Source organism: Jaculus jaculus, chromosome 1, assembly GCF_020740685.1.
Source record: "Jaculus jaculus isolate mJacJac1 chromosome 1, mJacJac1.mat.Y.cur, whole genome shotgun sequence".
Taxonomy (NCBI): Eukaryota; Metazoa; Chordata; class Mammalia; order Rodentia; family Dipodidae; genus Jaculus; species Jaculus jaculus.
Window position 1 is genome coordinate 338411894 of NC_059102.1, and position 26667 is coordinate 338438560.

Sequence of the window (26667 nt, forward strand, 5' to 3'; positions counted from 1 at the left end):
TCAAGGAGTATCAAGGAAGATGAGGCAAGAACATAAAATGGAAATCTACCTTGCATGTAGGTGCATATGTACGTGTATGGTGTGTGTATGTAGTTTGGGCATTCCCTAGCATGTTTGAGGAGCTCAGAGGACATCCTCAGAGTGTTAGCCCTTGCTTTTCATCTTATTTGAAACAAGGTCTCTCTTGTTGTTTGCAGCTGTGAAGGGCAGTCCAACTGATGCATGCATTTCAGGAGTCTTCTGACACCATCTCCACTGACACAGACTTGTCTGAATTACAGAGGACTACGCCACTGATCCAGCTGTACATGGGTTCTGGGGATCCGAACTCTGAGAAGCCTTATGCAGTGAGCCATGTCTTTTAAAACTATGAGGAAAGTATTTATGCAACTTCAGAGGACGTGCTGCATGATGACTTGGGACGATTTCACACAGATCAGTTCTACAATGTAGTTCAGAAAATGATCTCTATATATCCAAAGGCACATCGCGCAACCCTGAAGCAGATGCCAGAGCAAGCGTCATACTGACTGAACTTGTTGGCATGAAGGGAGTTGCCATCTGTATATTCCTCCAAGTGAATTTTTAACATTTGTTAAAAATCTGAGTCACAAACACATGTTCATGTGAGAATGTAAGTCTGTCTCACCCCTTCCATCTTTCCAAAATAATATGAGAAGTGATCTGTGTGTTTACAAGTAGGGAATTGATAATGTTTCTAACAAAACACACCAGAGTCCTCCAAACAAGCCACCAGCAACAACTGACATTACTAAATATTTCTAGTCTTACTAAAGGGCAGTAAGCTCTTCTGGGAGATGAGAGGTTCTACCCTCTTCCTTAGATAAAGGATAATGAGGATTATAATATGATTACTGGAGATAAGTAAGGATACAGGAAAATCCTTAAGTAGCTTCTCAGAAGTAATTTGGGGAGGTTGGCTAGTGAATCTCTTGTCTCTCAGCCACCATCCATGGACTCAATACTCTTAATCACTAGGAGGGTGTAGCATACTATGAGAGCTCTGATTAAAATTACCAGACCATGCAGTACGAACTTGGGGACGAAAAGGAACCTTTATTTCATCATCTTCCATTTATCCTTTTTTGGTCAGATCAAAACCGTATATATTGGTGATGGGGTGATAGTTTAGCAGCTAAAGCACTTGCCTGCAAAGCCAAAGGACCTCGGTTCAATTCCCCACGGCCCATGTAAGCCAGATTAACAAGGTGGTGCATGTGTCTAGAGTTTGTTTGCAGTGGTTGGAGGCCCTGGTGCCCCCATATTCTCTCTCTCTCTCTTTCTCTCTTTCTGCCTCTTTGACTTTCTTGCTCTCATAAATAAATAAAATTTTCAAAAAAACCTACATACCTTAGCAAAGTTTCTGAAAACAAACTAATACCACTATGAAAAATTATGCGGTTCTTATTCTATTTATACCTACACATGAGATAATTCAAGAACAAATGTGAATTTGGTATATTTATATATTGTTAAAATTTAGTTGTTTTGTTTCAAATAATGTGAGTATCTTGACAAATAAATAATTGGTCTTGTGCCTAATATGTGGCAACTTTAGCAAAGAACAGAACGGAAGAAGTGCCCTCTTCAAGAGCCACCGCAGGCCTGCCTGTCATCACCAGACACTGTGTAGCATGTGGACGGGTGACTGGCACACTTTTCTGGGAGTCAAGGCACTTGGAATCTCCATGGCAGATCCCCATGGCACAGAGGCCCTTGTGTGAAGTTCTGTACAAGAAAGGTTTAACCAATTCCTGCACAGCTGTGAGCCTGTCAGCCATGGCATTCTCTACAAAGCTGGGTGGCTGCTCAATGCTGACATGTTTGGTTTGGAACTCTCAAAAAAAGAAAAAAAGCCCTCACTAGAATGTTGAGCTAGGCAAAGATAGCAGATGCACAAAATGAAAAAAAAAAAAAAAAAAGCCCATCATATATCAGGTGTTGTGGAACCTCTTTGAAACTATTGGGGGGGATAACTTTCATTATTATTATTAATTATTATTATAATTATTAAGTTTTCACATAGCCATTTTAGGTCCTTTATATCAAAACCTCTCAATTTCCCTCCTCCTGGACCTTGACAGCCAGATGAGAGACAATCCAATAAACGATTGATCATATTTTTAAAGGTCGTAGTGGGAGGAGCATAAATACCAGGCCAACCACGTATTTCTCTAGGGCAGATATGCATTTCATTTACCTTCCCTTTAACTCACACAAGCTTCACACTGAGAGGCTCCGAGTGGAGCACAACACCACTGTCACACTTCTGATCACTTCTGCCCTCCCATCCTGTGGGGGAGATCTGCTCAGAGAAAGGACAGAATCTATGGAATGATCTTCCTAGAAGCTATTCTAAAAAAAAGGAATCTGATAGCACATTTGAGTACCTTCTACTAACAGAAGAAAAAACAAATGATCTGGCTCTGAAAAGGTTTCACTAGCAGTTCCTATGACTAGTTCTTGCCACAACGGTGTCTGCTTAGACAGTAACTACATGAACAATGAATGTATGGCTACCGTGGTTATAAGGAGGGTGCCTAGCCATAAATACCATGTGTTGGCAAATAAAGAGACATGGGAGGTGAAGAAAGGTCAGAGGGGGAAAAAAAACAGATGAGAAATCAATGTCAAAAGAGGTCACTTTATGAGCTAGAAAGGGAGCTACAAACATTGATTATGATATCCCTGAAACAACACAAGCCCTGTGAGATCTGAAATTACATTTCCAGCCTGAATTTATAGAACTCACTGCAGCCTATGTTTGTGATTTGCGCGCATGCGCGGAGCCTGTCACATAAGCGTGATTGAGGTGAGCACGGGTACATGGGAATTAGGCTTTGTTGAGTGCAGGCGATCAGGTGTGTGCCGAGAAAAGCTTGGGAACTGGCAGCTCCAAGTGCAGGCACCCTTAGTGATAACTGGGGGCCAGAATGATCACTCCTAACCAGAAACTTGATTACGTCACTCCCTTATTTACACACTGCCAACACCCCACCGTGTCTTCATGTAGAGGAAGGTTCTGGATCTTTACCCAATATGCAAAACCTTCCTTGGATTCCACCATGGGTCCTTTTCAGTCCTGCTGAAACCCCAGTCTCACCAAAGCTCTGACAGTTTTCCAAATCCAACACCCCACTCCCCACATGTGCAGTCATTCTCATTGCCCTTTGTGTTACTTTCTTCAGGTGTATGTATTATACATGTGCATGTATGTAAGTACTACACATGTATGTGTATTATGTATGTATGCATGCATGCATTACAAACCTTTGTGTCAACATCTGACTTTCTATTGAGGGCAGCCAGGGTGCTGTTCCACCGCGGAGGAAACCCTGAACACCTGGACTTTACACAATTCCGTTCTTGATGAAATGTCCTCTCTGCCCTAGTACAGTGTGCCTCCTCCTCCTTCTTTTGGCAAACTCCCTGACCACAGGAGACATTTGATTCACCATGCATTTCTTCCCATGGGCAGCTTCCTTTGCTGCATGAGTGGCTGTTGACCACAGTGTGTGCGCGGATGAGATGTGACATCGCTGGTCCCTAAGATCCCCTACTGCGGTCCTCAGTGCTCATGTTCATCCTGTCTTTCCCTCCTCCCTCCCTCTCTCTCTTTCCTCTCTTCTCCCCCTTATTCTCTTTATCCCTCTCCTTTTCATTCTTCTCCTCTCCTTGCTTTCCTCTCCACACGTTTTTCTTCTCTCCCTCTCTCTTCTTTCTCTTCCCTCCTATCTTTTGCCTTTTCCTCTCCCTCTTCCTCCTTCCTCCCTATCCCTATTCCTTCCTCTTTTTCCCTCTCTTCCCCTCTCACCTTTATCCTCCCCCTCCCTTTCTCCTACCTGTCTTTGGCCACACTCCTAACTCCTAGGCCTTTGAGGATGATCCTGAGTCCCTGAAATACCATATGAGACAGAACAGCCTACCCACCAAATCCCCCATTTCCACAGTAGATTGTGCTTATCCGAGCACTCAAGTACAACAAAATCCTTAACTATGTGCTGTGACTGATCCACTCACTAGATACAGTTAGTTGCATTTCATTTTCTGTAATTACAGCTATTTTTATAGGCCACCATATATTTATTCTTGGAAGAAGCCTAGGTATAAATAGAACTCATGTTTATTAAAAGAAAGAAGCTGATTTTACACCAAAATTATGCCAGATTTTTTTTTCCTTTTCTGGATTGGCTAGTTGTCTAGAACATGATGCTCTTGAGATTATGCCCATGGGTCAGGACAGTCTTCTGCAGGCCTAAGAGTCATCACCGTCCCTGAGCTGCTGCTCCCCCAAGTACCACTCATCTTAAAGGACACATCTTAAGAGACTGGAAGTTGAGGATTTGGGAAAGATATAAACAATGATGACAACATAGTTTTCTGATCCTCTGACTATACTATGTAAATTGAACAACTGAATTTGAAAGCCAGATCCATGAGTATTTATAGAAAAACCAGGAGACAAAGTACCCTGTCGGACCCCAAGTACAAATTACTGTGGGAAGGCATCAGCAACTAGAAATCATGTAGGAAAAATGTACAAGCATTGAAAGAAGGAAAAAAAAAAGAGCATGAGATCTGTAAACCTATCAACAAGGGAATTCTTAAACAGCCACCAGGAAACCAGTGGAAAGTTCAGTGAGCCAATTGGGAACAACGGCTGTAACAGGGAGGAGAGTTTTTCCTACCAAACACCTAAGAACAAAGATACAGGTGAGGGTATCAAACAGTTGAGGAGGGCAGGGCTACCTCCTGGGCAAACTCCCTTCTGTGTTGCTGTTTCACATGATCATGGTCATGATCATGTTGCTTACTTGAAGTTAGAGGTTTGTGATCACCTGCAGGAGGCTAGAAAAATCTACCAGCATCCCTCTTAGATGGAGAGGAGAGTCCATAAATCTCACAGGTCCCCTCTGTTCTCCAAGGATACATAAGTTGTATCCTTATTGAAGGAGAGAAAGATTCTTCTGTAATACAGCTTCCCAAGCAACCCTTGTAATTGACCTATGGCCCTGTAATTACCCCTTACCAGTGTTCCTATAGGTAACTCCTCACCCACACTACCCTAATAACTGATCACCCATGCTCCTGAAGGTAACACCTCATTCATTCTCCTGTGAATAACACTTCACCACACCTTCTATAAATAAAATAAACCCACAGATTTGCCAATGAACTTGGTTGGAGTAATTTTTTGTGGTCTCTCATTGCCTTCTCTATTTGGACTGAATAGAAATAGAGATCTTAGGAGAAATCATGCAAAAACTTCAACAAAAATCTATAGGAAGCCTCATGGCATATGAGCACAAGTAAGGAAGATCAACTCTCAACAATTTTGCAGGGGGAGGTAATCACTAAAAAATCCTAGAAAGTAATTGGTATACCTTTTAAAATTGTAGAGGCACATTGAGAAGGTCTATAAAGTCAGTAACATTTCCAGAGCCATACTCCTTTCCAAAATATCAAAGATATTAATTTTACATAGACATGAACAATGACAAAGTAACAAGGTCAAGGTCAAGGTCAAATCCCATATAAGATTATCACAATTACAATCTAGAATAAAGAGTAGAATCAAATATCCAGAGGTAATAAAAGCATGATGGCCATATATTCCCACAAAATAGAAGAAAACCATAACCTATAATTTCTAAAGAAGCTAGAAAACACTTCAAAATTATGTTTAAAAAATATAAAGGGGGGCTGGAAAGATGGCTTAGTGGTTAAGCGCTTGCCTGTGAAGCCTAAGGACCCCAGTTCAAGGCTCGATTCCCCAAGACCCATGTTAACCAGATGCACAAGGGGGCACACACATCTGGAGTTCATTTGCAGTGGGTGGAGGCCCTGGCGCACCCATTTCCTCTCTATATCTCTGCCTCTTTCTCTCTCTGTCTGTTGCTCTAAAATAAATAAAAGAACAAAAAATAAATAAAATAACAATAAATAAATAGATAGATAGATAGATAGATAGATAGATAGATAGATAAAGGCATTGATTACTATCAGATTCAAGAAATGAGAGGACTTAGAAAAGAATTAGAAATATAAGCAAAGAATTATTTACAAACATAAATTGACCTGGAACAAACAAAACAGATAACCTGTTACTAAACACAAAAGGTAAAAGGAGTAAAGCATAATTATCGCAGAGAACAAAGTGAAGCAGAAGGTTGAAAAGAGAAAAGAAAGATTGTGCTAATAGGCAAGGAAGAATTAAGTACCTGGATAATTAGAGCTTGTGAAGAAGAAACATGCCAGGAAATAGAATGAACAGGAGTGGGCACAACCCAAGATTATTTCCTGTTGTAAAAACAGATTTGAAATGATACATGAAACACCATTCTGTTGGGATTACTAAAAGCAAACATGTTCTAGTCAAACCTTTGTGATTCTAGAAGAATACATAGCTTATAGTGTAAGGAAAATTCACCACCAGGTTTTCTAAAGTAAGTATTTTAGTCTAAAAGAAAAGAGTATCTTATTCAATACATCAAAGGAATTAAAATGGTTTTATACCCAGCAAAACTGACTTTCAAATGCAAAGGGATCAAATGGTTACAGATTTTGGCAAGAGCCTAGATCACCACTATGAACATATTTCAGACAATCAGAATGATTACTGAAACCTTAACGGTGACAGCTGAAAGTGAATAAATTTATCCTTCTCTGCCTGGGGAGGAGGCAGAGGAAGCTTCCAAGTTCATGGCCAACCTAGAGTACATTAAGGTCCTATCTCTTTGTCTCTATCTCTGTCTCTCTTTGTATGATAATTTATATTTATATTTATATATGCATGCACAATTATAAAGTATATGCATACATATCACATAGGCATATATATATATATATACATACACATATTCAAACATGCATGATTCAATCTCTTGATCAGCCTGTATATGTATGCCTATGTGATATGTGTGCACATATTTTATATGTGTGCATACAGTTGCTACATATGCATACATATTTCACTATAAGGAAGTGATTCATACTGTGGGATGATGACTAGTTATAAAAGGCATAACAAGCTGTAGCTGAGGCACATGAAGTTTTGAGGGTACCAAAATTCTATTTCTTATCCCAACTGGTATATAATAGACACATAATATATACATTTATGTACATATTTTTACATTACTTATACATGCATGAAGCACACCAGACCATGCATTCTGTTAATGTGCCTTTCTTTATTTGTGTTTTATTTACAAGAAAAATATTTATCTAAAACGTTTGGAAGTTTCTTGCTGGTGCCCAATCTCCAGCCAAGGAAGCAGAGTAGAGCTCATGGCTGAGGTGCATACAAGTGTCACACAAGTGACATCATGCTGTGAAGCTGGATATTGTCTTTGTAAAGTTAGGTTGAATTGCAAAGGCACTGTTGATTCACAAAGAAATTTATGAGTCCAGTGATTCCCTTATTTCCCTGAAGTCTTCTCTATGGACTTGATCTTCATATTGACAGAATCAAACCAAGAGAACAGAGGAAAGATGGCGCAAGGTGAACTCAAGCCATAAGCCCGTCATTGGCAAGTGAAGACCGACAGGCTGGTTGGTACTAGGTTCATGGGTTAGGTCACGCTAACCTTGTATATGAGGACTTAATTGAAATTTCTCAGTGTCATGTGTTTACTAATTATGTATATCCAGAGATAGATGCCCTTTCACTCAACTAAATGATTCCATACCTTTGAGAATATTCTAGAACTCAAAAGAAAAGAGTGAACTCTGATTTATAAATTCAAAAGGATGCTGAACACGAGACAGGAAGATAGACAGACACAAGGGAACTGATGCTTGGGTCTATGTGCCTGGCACCCAAACGGGAAAAGTAAGTTTACAGGTGCATTAGTGAAAGCATGATGAGAGGAACCGTGCGGTGATACTCATCATATCCATGTGCACATTCACAGATGGCTTTTTGATTCTGATGATCTTAAAGGAGCTTATGCACATGCTCTTTCGTTACCCCGGAAGGTCTCTAGTTCTCCCACTTCAAATGATCCACCCACTGAGATTTCAGAAATCAATAGCTTGTAAAATGCTCCATGCTCAAGACAAAGACAAAAATGAAACTTTAAAAACTGCCAATTCATAGTTAGCATATAATATACTGCCAGTCACAACAGCCTAATTCTACCCGTTTGTAAAATCAATGCTTCCCAGTTCTCTTAGCAATGAGTAGGATACTAAGTCACAAGCCATCCACCTAAACCCCGCAGAGGAGGGAACATAAATTAAGGTAGCTAAGTACGTGTAAATATGTATATGGAGAATGTCCACAAGGCACACAAACCTCGCAAGAGCTCCACCTCCCAAGACTGCTATAGTGTTTCCACGTTAGAGGAGTAGCGGGCTCACCCCACCCTTAAAGGTGGACTCGGAAGGGAGCTGTGCTGGACTTCAAAGTCACAGGTCCAAATTCACGGGGGTTTTATTAAAAACAGGAAAAGGTCAGTCCTCTTCCCCAAAGGAATGTCCAGGGCTTGTAGGAATTATTACTTCAAGATAGTTTTTTTATTAAATTTGCTGTGCAGAAATAGAAGGACAAGGCCAGGGGAGAAGCAGACACTGACAGTCTTACCTTTGTCTAGTGTACACATAGCACAAGCTAAATTGAATTCGAGAGCCAAGGAGCCCGCTCCTCTTCACCGTGCCTGCGAATCAGAGGTATTTTAAAACCTGGACTGTGGAATAAACTAAGAAATGATGAAATTAAGTAGCCCACTCAGGATGTGTACATCATCTTTTCTATTTCCCAAAATAAAATGGGTGAAGAGTCACATTTCAGGAGGACATCCTTACAGCCAGCCCAGGACAAAAGCTCTGCCGTTAGCTTCCATGTTCCTGCTTAAGATTGAGTGCTCGCTCATGAGCTAGTTGGAGGGAATTTATAGATAGATGGAGGGTGGCCCAGCACTGCTTTGTTTAGCAAACATTTTTCAACATGGGCAGTCACCGAGAAATCTCAAACCGAAGTTAAGTGCCAACTTAAAATGGATTCCCGAGACACCCCTGGTGTGTGAATTAATTCTATTTGTATTAATATTTAGAATGTCACGCAGGATGCCACAGCTGGTTTTGCATGACGCTCTGGCACTCCCTCCCCAGCATTTAGATCAGGAAAGTGACCATGTTTGAGAGGCAGTGGTATACTTTGGGAGAGACTTTACAAGAATGAGAAAGATGAAAAGATGAAAGTCCCCCGTACAATCTCTGCCTACTAAACACCCCAGCTTTTCCACAGTAAAACGTATGTTGGTGTCAAATAAAGCAGGGCACTGTGTTCAGTTCCTGTGCAGTGAGGCAGCATGGGTAACCCTGTCTCTGCCTCTCAGATCATCCTACTATTACAGAAGTCTACAGAGTACGAGGCTCGCAATGCTGCCAGTAGCTCAGAGGCACAGACACAAACCGCTCCTCAGAGCAGGCAGGTGGGTAAGGCCAAGCCTGGGAGCAAAAGTCAGCTCTCAAGAGCTCCGGCAACCAGCAACCAGCACTGTTTCTATGTAAACAGGAAGAAGGCTGGTTTGGATCAGCAAAGACCAGGTAGAGACAAACCCCTCCCTTCAGTGTACAGTTTCAAGTGTTTCTTAACATCAAACACTTTTATGGCTTAGAAATGAAAACATCACCTGGTTTGGGTTGTATTTCTCTCGCTTGCAGGTTTCTGGTGGCAATGTCAATCAATCTCTTCTGGCCACAGAAAGAGAAGGACAGTGAAAGGACAGAGTTCACCACACTTCACCAACCCTGACCCCAAGAGGGGCTACAGTGAGTCCCTATGCCACCAACACTTTTTCTTTTTACCTCTGTGCAGAGCCAACGACAGAATGGGTTCTGGAAGAAAGAATATCTGATCTGGGGTTTGGGGGTTTGGGATATTGTTACCCCTCCTCTCCTCTTCCCTCTTTAATGGGCTCTAGAAAAAGCACAGGAGATTGCAGTTTCAGCAGACAGGGAAAAGAGGGCTGATATGCCTTACATAGTTATTTTTATATTTAATCCAAGAGAAGACTAAGCAACCCAGCTGACTCTAAAAAGCATTTTAGGAAGTTGGCAGCCAAACGAGTCACCTCCTGCTATCTCCTCCTGTGAAGTAACCATATCTTGGGTATAGATATGTTCTTCAAAGATATCAATAGCACAGATAATTACGTTAGTGCAGCAAACCAGCTCCATGCTTTGAAGTGTGGGTACAGTTGGTGCACTTTCCCTCACCTGATAGGCTAAGCCTACAATCTCCTCACACATGTTAACAATCCTGTGACCTTTCGTCCATCCTCATTATCACATCATTTAGGTTACCCAACCACGTGGGGCCCACCATAAAAAGCACAGTTTATGAGCTGGGACAGCAAGCACATGGGCTCATACACAGACTCCTGTGAGGGAACAAGAACCTTCCAGGAAAGGAGTGAGGACTCTCTGAACTCTGCTCTACAGAAGAAGAATGTCACAGGAGAGAAAAGGGTCTGGTTATGCCTGTGGCCCTCAGACTCGAGAGTGCTGGAAAAGCTTAACTTCTTGGAAGAGTTTCCAAAACGAAAAGTTACTGGATCCTACCCTTCAGAGTCTAATCAAAGCACTGAAAGAGATGTGGGGGATTTTGCCTATTTTTTTTTTTCTTCTTCTTCTCCATTTGACTGAGGGTAGCAGGAATTCCTAGTGTGTAATTCTCAGACAATGTTTTGCAGAGGAGGAGGAGTGGAGTCGAGTTTCTCAGGACTCCAATAGCTTGTGCATATGACCCCAGCAACAACCCCTCGGAATATTCTGGGTGGTGTATACTTTGCATTATTTTATATTCAAATACAGATGTGTTATAACACATTGATAACCCCGGAAAACTGAAGCTGAACAATTTCAGATCATTTGATCCAAGGTCACAAGCTAAAAGGTAGCTTAGCCAGGCCCAGAGCTAACATGTCTCCTACCAGGCATTTGCAGAAATCTCAAAGGAGATTCTACCTGCATTCCAGAACATTCTACCACAATACACATTAATGAGGCCAAGAGGCTAAGGGGATAAGATGTTCTATATAAGATATTAGAAACTCTCCCTAAAGCATGATATCTCTTATAAGTTATATTAGAACTTGAGAACACAGTAAATTATATAGAATGAAAGTAGGGCGCAACACTGAGGCATAGAGAAGCCTGCATGAGTAAACACGTCATGGTTATCCTTGTAACCACAGCAAAGGGGAACACTTGCCCTGGGCTTTGCGACTTCACTGTCAGCCCCATCTACCATCCAAATCATTCCAGACTGCATAGACATTATAAGCCTGACCATATCCATTCTACACTTAAAAGTGCAGGGGAGAAAGGAGCGACAGCGAGGAATTAACATCCCGCCCCACTGCAGGCTAAGAAAAGGAGGGTTAGAAAGCCACTTTCCACGTCTCAGGTATGGGGCTTGGGGACTCTACAACTCCCCAATGGGAAGCCCTTTTATGTCAAGAAAAAGGCAGAGGTGTTTGAACTGCTACAAGAAAGATAAATCGCCTAAGATACCCATTAGTACACCGTAAATTTTTCCTCTCAGAATGCTGATGTATTTCTAGTGATTTGTGATGTTGTCCTTTCTGGGTTTTGATGGCAGCTGAGGTTTAATACAGAAGACCTATGTATCCAAGGTAAAATATCTAGCTATGACAAACCTAATTCCTTATGCCCCAAGCCTGGGGAAGGGTGACAGCAACAAATCCAGCTCCTGCCACTTCCCACAGAAATCCCCACTGGGAATATGACTTCCAGCACAGCATTTCCAAGAGAAATTCCCTTGTTAACTATGCTCTCAGAGAATCTCCCTTAAGACTTGTTTAAAGAAATTGTATCTGATTTTTTTCAAACATAAAGTGTGCTGATTTCACCCCAGTGACGGTATTTTAAGGGGAGAGCCTCATCTTCCCTCTATGAACTCAGAATGACACTCAGAGGACAGCGAACAAGCAGGACACAGCCTGAGGTGGGAAGGGCCTCCTTGTGTTGACCAGGCTGGGCTACAGTGGTGACTTACCCTGTGTCATTTACACACAATCCAAAAACCAGTTCAGTCAAGAATTCCACAGGAGAGGAAAGCACAGGCAGGCATGGGAGCAGGTACGGAACTGGCAGGCAGAAAGGCACACAAACTTGTTTAATTTTGTCTCCTTCCCTCTAGAAGCAAATATAAACCTAATTTATTACAGGAATCTTTGTTTCCAAAACAGCCCTTCTACAACGATAGTGCCATGGAACAAAAGCTCGAGTGACCAGGGGTAAAATAAAAACCCTCCCAGTTTCCAGCATTCCCTTGTCACTGTTCCTTGTGCTCTCTATCTGGAGCTCATTACATTCCTTTAGGCTCCAGGACCAAAGGATAAACAATCATACTTCCACAGCAGAGCTGCTTGGAGGCTCCCATGAACTGACACACCAACAAATGCCCTAAGTCCTGGCCACTGAAGCTATGATGGCAGCTGTTGTGCCCAGTTCTGTGAGGCCACCTCATAGGGCTCTATTTAAAAACATCTGTAAGACAAGTGGGCAGCCTGTTTGTAATTTTCCCCTCGATTCTGTATCCTATGGGGTGTGGATTGCAATCGGGGAGCCAGCTACTTAACAAAATTGAAGAAATGTAAGCTTACCTACTTCCTCTCTTACTTTTCATAGTTGGCAAGTGTTTCGAATGCAGTGTCTCCATCTTGACCAGGAATGTTTCGGCCTGGACAATTCGAGAGTGTGAGTGTTGGGAGGGTGCACTGGACGCAAAACAGCATCCATGGGCTCCACTCTTCAGATGTCAACCATGCCTCCTATCCAACCATCATAACCCAAAAGGTGCCCAGATATTATCACATGCTCCTTAGGGACAAAATTATCTCTAACTCAAAACTACTGGCATTTATTTATTTTGGAGAAAACAAGTGAAAAGCAGACATAAATTTTCACTAGGACATCTTAACCTAAGATGGTATCCATGCCATGCATTTCACTTGTACCCACAAATAAAATTGGATTTACTAGCAGAAAAAAAAATGGAACCCTGTGTCTGACGGGGACAGTGAAGTGCTTAGCACTAACAAGCTATGGCAAACAAAATAGTTCAAACTTCTCCATATATGCAAACTCAACATTTAATTTTCTGCAAGATTACCCACAATAATTACAAAGTTTCTATAACACAGCCTTAAAAGCTTGGAACTATGATATCCATAAGAATTGATCCTTTATCTATTACCTTTGCTGTGTACAGTGTGTGCAACATAGCAAATGAATGTAGGAAATGTTTTCCTCCAAATTCAAGAAATATTAAAGTAAAACTTTACTAAAATTAAATTACTAAGTGATCCAATGTAGAGAAACATGCAGCAAATCTCTAATGAATAAACATTATGAACACACACCTATTTTACTTATAATCATGTGTTCTTTAGCTTAATATGTTAGTTGTACATAGAACTAATAGTTTGACATTCTAAACAGAATGTTGAATTATTTCATGGTAGCGGTCTTGAAGATGTCTTGAAGGCAAAGAGCTGACATCCATGACACCAGGTTTTTATGTCTGCCAGTAACACACAGTAGTTTTGAGGCATTGTGAGAGCTGGAGTGGGACCTTCTACAGGAATCTATTAGACAAATGCTGAGTATGTAAGATCAACTTGAAGATTTCACAGTCATGATTACAAGTCGTAACTTCTTTATCATAGTCTTAGCATTAAGCTAGATCAAGAATTCTATTCCAATATACTAGGACTCTACTAGGATCATATTTACCTAATATTCAAAGAACAAGGTTCAACTGAACAAGAATAAGTATCAATTTCACCTTTTAAACAACCACATGACTAATAAAGTTTTGTTTCAAAGCAAAAAAGAAGACACCCAAATTTTAGCTAAGAATTAGGCCAGTGTTGTTTTGTTTTGTTTTGTTTTGTTTTTGTTTTCCCTTAAGGGTGTTAATTGCTTAGATGAAGAAATGTTTCATCATGTTCACTCACCAGATCTCAGGCCCTTCTCTTTCTAAGGTAACACCAGTGACAGGAGTTACTCTACTTCATGGGAAAGTGGGTGAAACTGGATACATACAGGACCTAAGCTTTTAAGTACAGGTCACCTCTCTTTTGCTTAGAGTGGCCTCAAGTCTATGTGGGCAGCACAGATGATGCTTCTGCTCAACTATGGGACCTCAAGAGAGGGAAGACTGGGGATAGGTGGGGAGAGGAGATGTCCATCTTCTTAGCCTTCCCAGGCAATGCTGCTGCCTGTAAAACCTGTCCTCCTCTTTCCTCCTCCTTCCTCCTCCTATCCCTTTTAGCTACCTCCGCCTCCACCCTCTTTGCTTGCCCTCCCCTGCTTCCGTCTTTCCCTTGAGAATAAAGTTGGAGTCCGATACATTTCTGGGATTTTCTGATATTGTGATGCAGCCTTGGGTATCACACTCAACACACAAAATTACTTCTCTAGTCTTTTCTTCTAACATCTCCCTGGCTCGTTTTCCCTTCTGCCAGCTTCCTTCATACTCAGCTGCCATTCCCACCTTGTATCAGCCCTCTTCCAAGAATAGGGTTTGTAAGTGGAGGAATCAACAGAAACTGAGATATCAGAAGACCCAATTTCTACTGTTCTATCAAAACAAACAAAAAAGCATTATTCTAAACAAGCTGCTTCATCTTGCTAAGTTAACTTCACTGTAAAAGGAAAATGATAATTTGTGAGTACATAAACTTTTATAGCACAAATATCATGTACTATTAGGAGGAATATTTATATTGGGAGGAATGCAAGGGAAGGGAGTCTTTTGTATGTTATTTCACTGGAGGCAGTAAGAAAACAATTATTGAGTCAGTAAGCACAGTTACATTTAGAAGTTTTACTCAGTGCTGGTTGTATGAGTCCATGACTGTTTAAAGAGGAAGGTAAGGTCATCATTTTTCCCTTTATTCTATCTCTCCTCTCCATCTCTGGCATTTAAACCTTAATTTTTTTAAGAGGTAAGTTCCCAGTTGTTCCCCAAGTAAAGCTCTGTGTAACTGATTTACCAGAAGTGGTCTAACCTTTACATTAACCTTGGAAATTGTGGAGATTTCCCATTTTGTTCTCTCCAATCTAACTGGTACTACATCTCAACATGTCATTTATCACACAACTGTTTGGCACATCTTGTCTTGTCTTGGTCCTCTGTACTTACCAAAGCTAATATCATCAAAACAAGCATGCCAAGCAGGAGGTACCTCTTAGGAGGAAAGCCAATTTTCTCAACAGGCAAAGAAATACTCTCACATCAGGAAAGCAGTGGGTGACTCTCAAGAGAGATTACTATAACATCTGGAGACCAAAATAAAGATAGCTCAGGGTACTCTCCAGCCCTGGACCTGAAGATCTTAGAAGATTGTAAGCCCTAATCCTCCACCATTCCTTAGAGGCCTGACGTCATCTCAGACATGCAGGTCCTTGCCAACCTGGATACAAGGTCTACCTTCAAATTCTATCTCCCAGCAAGGCCCTTACTGCACATGTGGCTTCTTATAAGTCATTGATGCCACAATAACACCTGTTACAAAACACCACCAGAGTAAGGAGAGCAATATTTCTCTGATGGTGTCACTATCCAGAAGACAGCTTCTCTATCAATGCTACCCAGATCATAGAGACATTATTTAGGAAAGCCACATAGCTCAGTTTCTTTACTGTAAAACCAGGAAGAAAACATCATTTTTTTTTTTTTTTTGGTTCAGGAGTGTTTAAAAATCAATCACATAACTTTGTCATCTGCAGATCTCTTTAATCACTTCTACCCTTCACATAAAGAAACTTCCATGTTTTTTTAAACTTTTTTTAATTTTTTTTATTTACTTATTTGAGAGTGACAGACAGAGAAAGAGGCAGAGAGAGAGAGAAAGACAGAGAATGGGCGTGCCAGGGCCTCCAGCCACTGCAGACGATTTCCAGATGCATGCGCCCCCTTGTGCATCTTGCTAACGTGGGTCCTGGGGAATCAAGCCTCGAACCGGGGTCCTTAGGCTTCACAGGCAAGCGCCTAACCGCTAAGCCATCTCTCCAGCCCAAGAAACTTCCATGTTTGAGGCTATCAGCAGTACCAATCCATGGGAATTTATTATATAGATATTTAGATAGAAGGCAGTGCATGCTGTTCAATAAGCAAAACCACAGTACTGGGTTCCCCTCTAGGGCCTTGGTCCAGAGCCATTGACTTCTGGCTAGATTTACAGTACCAGGTATGATTTCCCTCATGAAGAGTGGGCCTCAAATTCAACTAGAGAGTAACATGTTACTCCCATAACTCTTCTGCCACTATTGCACCAATGGAAACATCTTGTTTGCATGAAGTTATTTAAAGTAAAGAGAGTCAACAGCTGGGTAGGAATGTTAATGTCTTTTTTCTCCCAGTAGCTTGCACAGCACCTCCCAGCATGAAGAAAGCCTTCTAGTAAGGAGTACGCTTCTTGCTCAGTTCCAGCTTGGTTTCCTCACTTCCTGTAACTGAAGCATATGGTGCCTTCAGTAGTAAGGATCTACCAAGAATAAGTGGCTAGTTTATGCATAGTCCTCAGTATGGTACCTAAACCTCCAAGGCTCATGGAAACTCATTGAAGAAAGGGAAGAGTGTAAGAGCAGGAGAAATAATAACTCGGGCTGCAGAATGGTATCTTCTGGATGAGAAATAGTAAGTGGATGGAACAAAATGCATTTTCATACACATGTGAAATTATCAAAAACTTTAAAAATCAGTCAAATAAAAGGAGTGAAAGATCTTTTTAAAGGAAAACTGTCCTAGTGTCTTCACATGTGAGCCACATCGACACCTCCAGCTGTGCAAGCATTATGGGACTTAGGGACCCTCCCATGTCCACACATGAAGAAGTGTGTAAGTCCACACATGAAAAGATAGTTCTATCATTTTTCTCTTATCACTGTCCCCGTACTTCTACCTCTACAGCCTATTTTTCTGTGTCTAGATCATTATATGAACTCTTATGTGTCAAACACAGAATGCCATATATGATTACACCAGATTTTAAATACAAAATTATCTCAGCCATAAATTTCAAATCATGTTGCTTAGGACTAATAATGTCAAATAAATGGGGTAAAATGGAATGATCATCTTAGACCACACATGTCCTTCAGCTTTCAGGATTGCTTCAATATGAAATGAGATCCCTCTCTCTCTCTTTCTGTTTCTTTCCCCTTCCCTCCTCACTTTATCCTCTTTCTTCCCACCTTTCAATTAGGAAAATCTAGCTGTTCTATGAAAAAATGCCTACAAATTTGAAAATACAGGAGAGATCATGAAAATCTAGACCTGGCTCTGCCATTCATTGGTTCTGTGGGCTTGGTCAAGTTCCATCACCTCTTGGAGGATCCATTTTCTCTTTTATAAATGGGGATAAAAATATCTATCTCATAAGAATAATGAGAGAATTGGATCAATTAAGATACCACATAAAACACATGGCACGATGCCTATTTAAATGTACAGCAAAGAGCAGCTATTATTGTATCAAAACTAAAAGTCAGTTTGTATATTAATGACAATGTGGCTTATATTAATGATGGCAAATTTGGAGAGGGATCTCAAGACAAAACACTACCCTACCAAACAATTTCATCTCTAGTCATCACTAATATTTACTGAGCCCCTCCACATGTCAGGCACTTTGCTTAGGAAGTGACATATATTTGCTGTGTTTGCCCAATCTTACAAAGTGGCCATCACTATGATTCCAAGCAAAGGTCAGAATAAAACGGGGAGTAGTTCCACTGGCTGCTGGCATCATCATAGAGACTTACATGGAGCCTCATCTGACAGCTGCCACGGACAGAGTCTTTTGAATCCATGTTCCTCTGAGAAAGGCAGCATCTGCTAGAGCAGCTAGCATGTTAAAATACCAGTGGCTAGTTACCACCAGTAACTTACTAAAGTCTGCTGGTTACTTTCTTTATGTTTAAATGATTGCAGCTGCTCTGACAGAGTTATTACTTTCACCAAAATTCTGGTTCTTTCTCTTGTATAGAAAACAAACCAATGCAATTCAGGGTCCGTCTTGGGAATTGCTTACAGTCTTGAGTTCTTGTGATGTATGGGCATGTCACTGCCATCCCATCACTATTTATTGATCACTCTCTGAGAGTCATGTGTAAATTCTTACTCTGCGTGTGTTAATATGGGCATAGGGACATGTGTGTACTCAGGTGCATATGCATGGAGAAGCTAGAGATCTATGCCAGGTGTCTTCTTCAGTCATTCCTAACCTTAAGTTTTTTTTTCATTTTTATTATTATTAAGAACATATTTGTATGGATACATCATGGGATGGTACCATCTTTTCCTTCTTTGGCCCCATTCTGCAGGGACCTCTCCTCAGTGAAGTTGCTAGGATTCCCCATGGGCTTTGGGTCAGGCATTATGGACTCTCATTGGACACGAAGCTCACTGACTTAGTGCCAGGAATCTCCTTTCTTTACCTCCTGCACTGCCCCCACACTCAGGTTTCATGTGGGTGCTGCGGATGCTAACTCATGGCCACATGCTTGTGTGGCAGGCACTTTACTACCTGAACCACCAGCCCACGACAGCTCCATATGTGCTGATTCTCACATAGGTTTTCCATGTATGTTACAGCAGAAAGAAATGCTGAAAACCACTGAGCTGCATGCTTTCAGATAGCGACCTGCAACTTTTCTCTTAAAATTCTCTCATGCATGACTCCTCCATTAGAGAAAGAAAACTGAGAGGAACATTGGCTGATAATTACATCAGGGTGAGTGTGAGACTAAGCACTGAGCACTTGGAATCACCTTTATTCCTCATATTTCTTATAAGGAACCCTAAACTATAGACATTTTTAGATACTTGTTCACAACAAAGGAAACCACATCCCAAAATGGGCAGCCATCTTTCTAAGAGTATTAGACATGGAAATGTGCAGCTTCAAAATTTGAAGTAGAGCCGGGCGTGGTGGCTCACGCCTTTAATCCCAGCACTCGGGAAGCAGAGGTAGGAGGATCACTGTGAGTTCGAGGCCACCCTGAGATGACAGAGTTAATTCCAGGTCAGCCTGGACCAGAGTGAGACCCTACCTCGAAAAACAAAAAACAAAAAACAAAAAAAAAAAAAAATTGAAGTAGACCTGTGTGATTCCTTTGAATAATCCCTTTAATCCATTTGCTAAACTGGATTACTTTTTCTCCTATGCTATGAAATCTCTCTTTCTCTTTCTCATAGTATATTTTACTGTAAGACAAGACTCTCATAAGAGTTCTAGTTTGCGAGTCAAAAATCCAGCCTTCTAGCCCTGGCTTCACACTCACTAGCGGTATGACCTTGAACAACTTGCTCGTTGGTGGAAAGGAAGAGTATCTGCCACTAGCTTTCTGCTCTCTACCACTTCTGTAGAAACAGACTCCAGATTCTCATCAGCCTCTGTTCTAATCACAGGGTTTTTCTCACTTGCTGATGGGACCTTCAGAGAAGAGTTGCTGAGGAGAAGGCTGGCTAAGAAGTGTGAGAAAGGCCTCTACCTCGCAGCTGTCCCCGCCTGGACAGTGCCCTGGATAAACAAGAGCCCCTCTCTAGGGATCCTGCTGGCACCTCATCTTCATTCCTTTCTGGGAAGAGAAAAAAGACATTCATATTCCTGTGGAGAATGCATTGCCTTCTCCACACAACTGCCAAACACCCAACTGTAGACAAAATCCATCTGACAAAATCCCTTAACTGCTTTGATTCAGTTCTTAAAGGAGATTAGTTGTTGGAAGGTCATGCTGAAGCCATCCTACTGCACACTGCAGTGTGGGGTTTCAAAGGCTCCACTACTAAGGGGCCCTCTGTGCTTGATGCCCCTTCTCCCCATGCTGTTTAATCAATGAAGCAACAAACAGTGACTGAGCAAGGCTTCCCTGGGGTCTGCAGGTCACGTCAGATGTAGCTCTCCAGTTCAATAGCAGGAGAAAGAAAAACAGATTTCTCTGACTACTCTTAAAGTTTCCGTTTATAAAGTCAGTGCTTGCTTCAAAAGACTGGGGGTCTCCCATCACTCTTGTTCCTTCTCTGAGCCCTCTAATTCATAAAGGAAAAGAAAATTCAATGTAGCTGAGAGAGGGTAGAATGAAGAAAGGAGAAAGTGAAGGGAAGGGGAAAGTATGGAAGGGACAAAGAAGGAAGATTGAAGGAATAACATCCATAAGTTTTTGGACAAGGACAAAGGTTAAAAGACAAAGTGACCAGATTAGGGTGAGTATCATTACAAATAACTTACACCTTTAAATGTCCTTCCACCCTCAATTCTAGTAAAAGGGTCATATACAAAATGGTCATGCTGCCTAAAGATACACAGCATCAGAAATCCTAAATTGGAAAGGGGGAAAAATGATTATCTAATCTTCTTAACAATTTGCGTGTGAATAAAGCATATGGAAGATGTTGATTTCGCCTTTTAACAGAATTTTATAGAAGCGTGACACTACACTCACTGTACACTAAGTCACCATCTCCCAAAGGATGCTTGACTGCCACGTGCAGCTGCCGCCAGGGCAGGAGCAGGCTGTGGTGAGAACAGCGTCCTGCCCTGTCTACCACGCAGCAGGGCACTGACTGACGGTGCATTTTCCCACCAAGACAAACAGGAGAGCCGCCAGCAGTTTACTGAGCAGTTACTATGCCATATGTGGTACGTAGGGCGTTCGGGGCATCGTGTCCTCTAACCCGTTCATCTCCTCCCTGTGTCGATGAGGATGTGGAAGGTCAGAAAGGTGAAGCCACTTTGCCTAAAACCTCAGCCATCTGGGGCTACAGCAAGTCTCTAAAAACTGTGTTTCTTTCTAATCGCCCTGTCACTGACACTTCAGTCCTGCCCTTCAGCCTAAAAAATCAAGGTGAAGAAGACTGAAAACATATCATTATTATCATTTACCCACAACCTCGTTTTGACTTGGTGTTCCCAACGTATGCTTAAAATGGCCCCCAACACACACACACACACACACACACACACACACACATACACACACACACACACACAGAGAGAGAGAGAGAGAGAGAGAGAGAGAGAGAGAAAGAGAGAGAGAGAAAAGTATCATTTCTTTTTGATAAACAGAAATAAGACAAAAATACAAAACAAACTATAAACCCCCCATCCTGAAACATGACATTCTGAGGACCCCATCAGTATAAACAGCAGTGAGGTCCTTCAACATCTTAAAAAGATTGATTTTAAAAACAACATAAGGGCTGGAGAGATGGCTTAGCGGTTAAGCGCTTGCCTGTGAAGCCTAAGGACCCCGGTTCGAGGCTCGGTTCCCCAGGTCCCACATTAGCCAGATGCACAAGGGGGCGCACGCGTCTGGAGTTCGTTTGCAGTGGCTGGAAGCCCTGGCGCGCCCATTCTCTCTCTTTCCCTCTATGTGTCTTTCTCTCTGTGTCTGTCACTCTCAAATAAATAAATTAAAAAAAAAACATAAATATAAGTTCCCAGTTAAAAGTACTTATTGGTCTAAACAAAAACTTTGTTAGAAAAACATCTTAAGGGCTGGAGAGATGGCTTAGTGGTTAAGCGCTTGCCTGTGAAGCCTAAGGACTCTGGTTAGAGGCTTGGTTCCCCAGGACCCACATCAGCCAGATGCATAAGGGGGTGCACGTGTCTGGAGTTTGTTTGCAGTGGCTGGAAGCCCTGGTGCGCCCACTCTCTCTCTTTCTCTCTCTCTCTCTCTCTGCCTCTTTCACTTTCTCTGTCACTCTCAAATAAATAAATAAGAATGAACAAAAATAAAATAAAATAAAGGAAAACACCTTGAGTACAGATATGAAGGAGCTGATAGTTGATGCTTCCGGGCCTTACTGAGTTCCTAAATTACAACCTCCAAGGTTTTTCATGTGTTTGTTAGTTCTGTCATACTGAGGGTATTAATAAAAAAGACCTGAAATCTGACAGTTCAGTGTGACATCTACATGTGCACAATTATGCAACTATGTGAACGAATATACCTGTCAAATGTAGGTGAAATATAGACACATCATTATCTTTGGTTCTATGATGATGCAATTTTTTATGTCATGTGCTAGTGAAGGGAAGTGTACCCCTAAAAACCAGTTCATGTCAGTTTTTCTTTAAGATGAAACATCCCTAGACAGGTCCCTTGCTTAAAGTGCCCCTGCTGGTTTAAGACTCATCTGTGAGCACCCTCATTTTTGCACATTGTATCATACTAGGTCCCCAGACAAAGACACAGCTGTGTACCTAAGTACCTCAACCCCACAACTTGAACCACTAGACTTCCTTGTATTTATTTTTAAAAAGAAAGCTGGTAATAGTTCACCAAACATACCATGAAGTTAACACCAAACATGGGTACACCTAGCTCATTTTCTTATTTGAAAGCAAATTTATGAATACAGTCATCATCACCTACAGAAAGCATCCCTTTTAGAAAAATGTAAATATTAGTATAAGACCTGGCCTTTGCAGAACCAGAAATGGTCTGGATGGAAGGAGGTCAGATGCAGCACAAACACCCCCCTCCCAACCCTGCTGATAACTGCATGCACTTATTACCGTACTGCAAAAGTTGTTTCTATAGCAAGTAACAGTTTTTAGGAAAAACAAACAAACAAACAGGGTTACAGATTAATCCAGAGACCCAGGCAAAAGGCAAAAAGACAGACACACATTTAATAGGAAAGGAACAAAATGACCTCTGACCCTGTTATGCCCACTCTTGAGAACTTCTAATGCATAATTGCCATGACCTTCCTTAAAGAAAGGCTTGACATACTCACACGTATTTTGTTTTTTTCTAAAGTCAAGGTACTTACCAGTGAAAATCCACAAGTCACCACACTTTGCCTACAATCACACTGGCCACCTTTCTCCATAAAAGCCCAGGTGGGACCTATCAAGTTCACAGAGATACCACCTCTGATTGGTGAGAAACAGGGAAGGGAAGGGGAGTAAAAAAAGAAAGACTTTCCCTTTAAAACCGAACAGAAGCCGATACCAAATCACATGACCTTTTACCGTAATTTCTATTAAAATCATTTCATGTCTGGTTGCCTCTGTTCTCCCAGCTCATTTGCACTGTTTACAGCAAGCCACGGCACTGGCAGTCAGTGGAGTATGAATCCATGGTTACCCGTTTTTACATTCACTAGTTAAGTGGAATGCAGTTCTCCTGTGGGTTTCAGGGAGCAAGCTCTTAAGAAACCACAATCCAGCTATCAATCAGGCTAATCTGAGAGAAATTAATCTTATAAACACAAGTATTGTTGCATATTAAAAATTGATAGAAAGGGAGCCATGGCCTTTTCCTGGTTGGAGTTACAAAAGTGGGTGAGCTGAGTCCTGACCTAGAGTGTGGGCTATATCTGACAGCCACTCATGTGCCTGTAAAATGTTTTCAAGGTAATCTGACCACCCTCAACAAACAAGTCCACCAGCTCCCCAAATTTCTGAAGCATTTATTTTACCTGCAGTTTCTTAGAATTTAAACATTGGTTCAGCCAGAACCTAGCAAAGAAACTTAAACAGCAACATGCAAACCAGTGAAAACCACAGACAGCACTGAGCAGGACTCAATTAAGATCAAACCTCAGTGGAACACTCCTCATGAGTAAGTCAAAACTGCAAACTAATGCGTTTTATTGAGAACAAGCATGGTACACACTCATTCCATTGTCCATGAATTTATGTAGTCAATTCTTTAAAAGCATTTCCTCCAAAGCTAACTTGTTTCTCAAGATGGACATGAGCAACAGCTTTAATTCCTAATAACAATTTAGAAGTTTTATAGTTTAATGCCCACAATCATTGTCCCACTTGTCAAATTTCCATGCTAAATGAGAACAGCATATAGTTAAAGGTAACGTATTACCACCCCGTCTACTGCAAAGTCACTGTATCAGGAGCTAGAATTGATTTGTTTCCTCAGAACGAATTGAAAATGAATGTAACAGAACGTCAGAAAAACCCTTCCTGCACTCCTCACCGGGTATTGTATAATGGTTGACTGCAGCCTTCCCTGTCTCCTCCTGCCTAAGTCATACGTACTTACACGGTCTGGGTTCTTCCAAGAGTTTGGTGCAGTTTCAAGGACAAATGTCTTAAGGAAGCCTCTCTAGTGTGCAGCAGGGCGCCCAGCTCAGATCAGAGCACGGTGGCGCTAAACCTGGCAAGAGCAAAGGAAACTTCCTGTGTGGAGAGGAGATCTTGGAAAGTCTCGGGGTGCAAAAGGCTGCTTGCCGTGTGCGGGCTGGTTTGCTCCTGGGCTGTCTGCACACCGCCGTCGCAGCTGATCTGTTTGCAGCCCTGCAGAAAGGAGCCTTTACTGAAAACCAATGGCATCACATTTCAGTGGAGCCGGTGCCAAGTGCTGGAGAGCAGAGCAACCTTTGACAACTTCACACAGTTCACCCCCGCCGACTCAGCACAGGCCAGGGAGCAGCGTGGAAACCGTCTCCCTGCCGTTGGGCTGTCAGACTTCATCTCCCTATGTTAGCCCAGCACCCCACGAAGCTGATGCGAGGGACCGGCTTGACTCGGGCAACAGTGTAAGGCATTCCCCACACTAGCTAAAATGTTATTTCTGTCTCTGCCACCCTCACGCACCCTGTTAACAGAACTTTACAAGTGAATCTATACATTCAAAGCTTGCTTCCTGAGATTTCTCCCACAAGCCTTTGTGACTCTGGGTCCTGGGATGTACCTCAGAAGCAAAATGAGGCAAAAACAATATAGGATTAGGTCCTATCACACCAAATTGAAGATTCTGCCATTTCAGAGGCCAGAGTTTGAAATGACTGTTGTTAAGACCATTTTATTACTATTTATTATTAATCTGCAGTGACTGCAACACATCACTATGAGAGATCTCACTGTACCATCACAAGACTATGGGGACAACAAGAGCAGACAAGTGATGGAGAACATACAGCCTGCCAGTCATCCGGGGAATCACCCTGTTTATCATCATCCTTAACATGGAAATGAAGGGAAACTCAAGATCCTGCTGTCCCCATGAGTGGAAGTGAAAATAAGAGACAGAGGGAGTGTCCATGACAGGGGCTGAGGTGGGGGGGGATGGATAATAGCTACATCAAACTTCTGCCAAGTCATTAGCTGACCATCTCACTGTCTATGAGTTCCTTACTACCCAGTCCTTCTCTTCTGCCCCTATGACAAGTCTACATTAGGTCTATAACAGGATACATTTTTACTACTGTGCACTACATTTCAAGGAGCAGAAATCAGAACCACAGTTTGACAAAGGCCATGGGAAATATGTCTGGAAGCTCTGGACTCTGTGGTCCTTCGGGTTTGAAAGCTGGCCCAGAAGCCACCAGAGCAACAGGCAACTATTCAAATGTTTACTTTGCACATACAGTGACTACACTGTTGTTCAGCAATAATGATAATTTCAACATATTTGAAATATCACATAATGAGACTGGACTAGAGGCCTAATTTCCCTTTGTCTACTGGCTCAACCACTCCACGGGCAAGGGATTAGACATTGCTTAAAATCGCCACGCCTCTATTTCCTTGCCTATGAGGCAGAGACAAGCTAACTTCCTAGACAAAATTTCTGTAAAGACTTAGAGGATACATTGAAGACAGACCACAAAGCCTGGCATGTATGAATTCACCAACCTTTGCTGAGGCTCTGCTCACAGGTGAGCTAGAAGTTCATGCCAGCATGATATCTACACTCAAATGCAGGTCTATAACTACTAGGCCTTCCCTCCTTCCTTCCTGTAATCTAGGCAGTCTCCACAGTAAGCATAGAAACACTTCCAAATGCTCTGCCAATGGGCTAAAGATGTGGCTTAGTGCTAGGGCAATTGCCTAGCACATGTGAGGCCACAGTTTCCATTTCCAGCGTGACAAAACCAACAAACAAAGAAAACCCCCTCCATCTCATTTGACCTTTTCGACAACTTGGAGATGGATGAAGCTATGGTCAACCTGTCAATGCAAAAGCCACATCTTAAAGAGGACATAAAGCAAGTGATTGTCACTCAAGCTCCCCGATGCTCCCAAATAAAGTATATGTGTGAATTGATCACACAGCATTCAAAGTTGGCACAATTTTATGTGGTGCTATTTTTATTTTGCTTTGTATCAAATATTCTGGATGGAACCAAGTCATCTACCACGGAGCTATACCCCCAGCCCTCTTTACTGTTATCTCAACAATTCCATATGCATATGCTATACGTCCTTAAAGGTAGTATGAATCTTTTAAACACAGAAGCTATATCTTGATAGTACATTCGATTCACTAACAGACTTAGCTGATGTTAAAGATATTACATGTTCAATAAATTCCCCTAAATTGAAAAGGAATTTGAGCTTAGCTGACATTACTTTGACCAATCTCATAGGAAGCATCATGCATGAATCAATTATGCCTTGGAGGTTACCTGTGCCTTCCATTTTTCCACCATGTCCTCAGTTCCTCCCAAATAATCATAGCTATCTCAAAGTTCTTAACATTGACTTCTAATTAAGCTTCCTTATTTTTTATTCTTTTATTTATTTATATTTTGAGAGAGAGAGACAGAGAGACAGGGAGAGAAAGAGACAGAGCCAGATCACACAGAGAGAAAGAGCATGGATGCAACAGAGCCTCCAACCA

The 26667-nt window shown here is 41.7% G+C and overlaps 2 protein-coding genes across 5 annotated transcripts in view; one reads left to right on the forward strand and one right to left on the reverse strand.

Moving 5' to 3' along the window:
* The window catches only part of Esrrg (estrogen related receptor gamma), a 606145-nt gene that overhangs the window by 569031 nt on the left and 10447 nt on the right, over positions 1-26667 (reverse strand). Inside the window, exon 1 of one of the 4 annotated variants that reach the window (XM_045139528.1) lies at positions 24085-24360. The exons of 2 other annotated variants lie outside the window; for them this stretch is intronic. The gene's annotated coding sequence lies outside the window, so the exon portion shown is untranslated. Of the gene's footprint in view, positions 1-24080; positions 24361-26667 lie in introns of those variants that run through there. One more of the 4 variants, XM_045139531.1, reaches the window with a different exon arrangement.
* The window catches only part of LOC123458802, a 28404-nt gene continuing 11072 nt past the window's right edge, over positions 9336-26667 (forward strand). Inside the window, exons 1-2 of the mRNA XM_045144269.1 lie at positions 9336-9573; positions 12685-12753. Coding sequence (XP_045000204.1) covers positions 9336-9573; positions 12685-12753 — 307 coding nt within the window. The remainder of the gene's footprint in view (positions 9574-12684; positions 12754-26667) is intronic.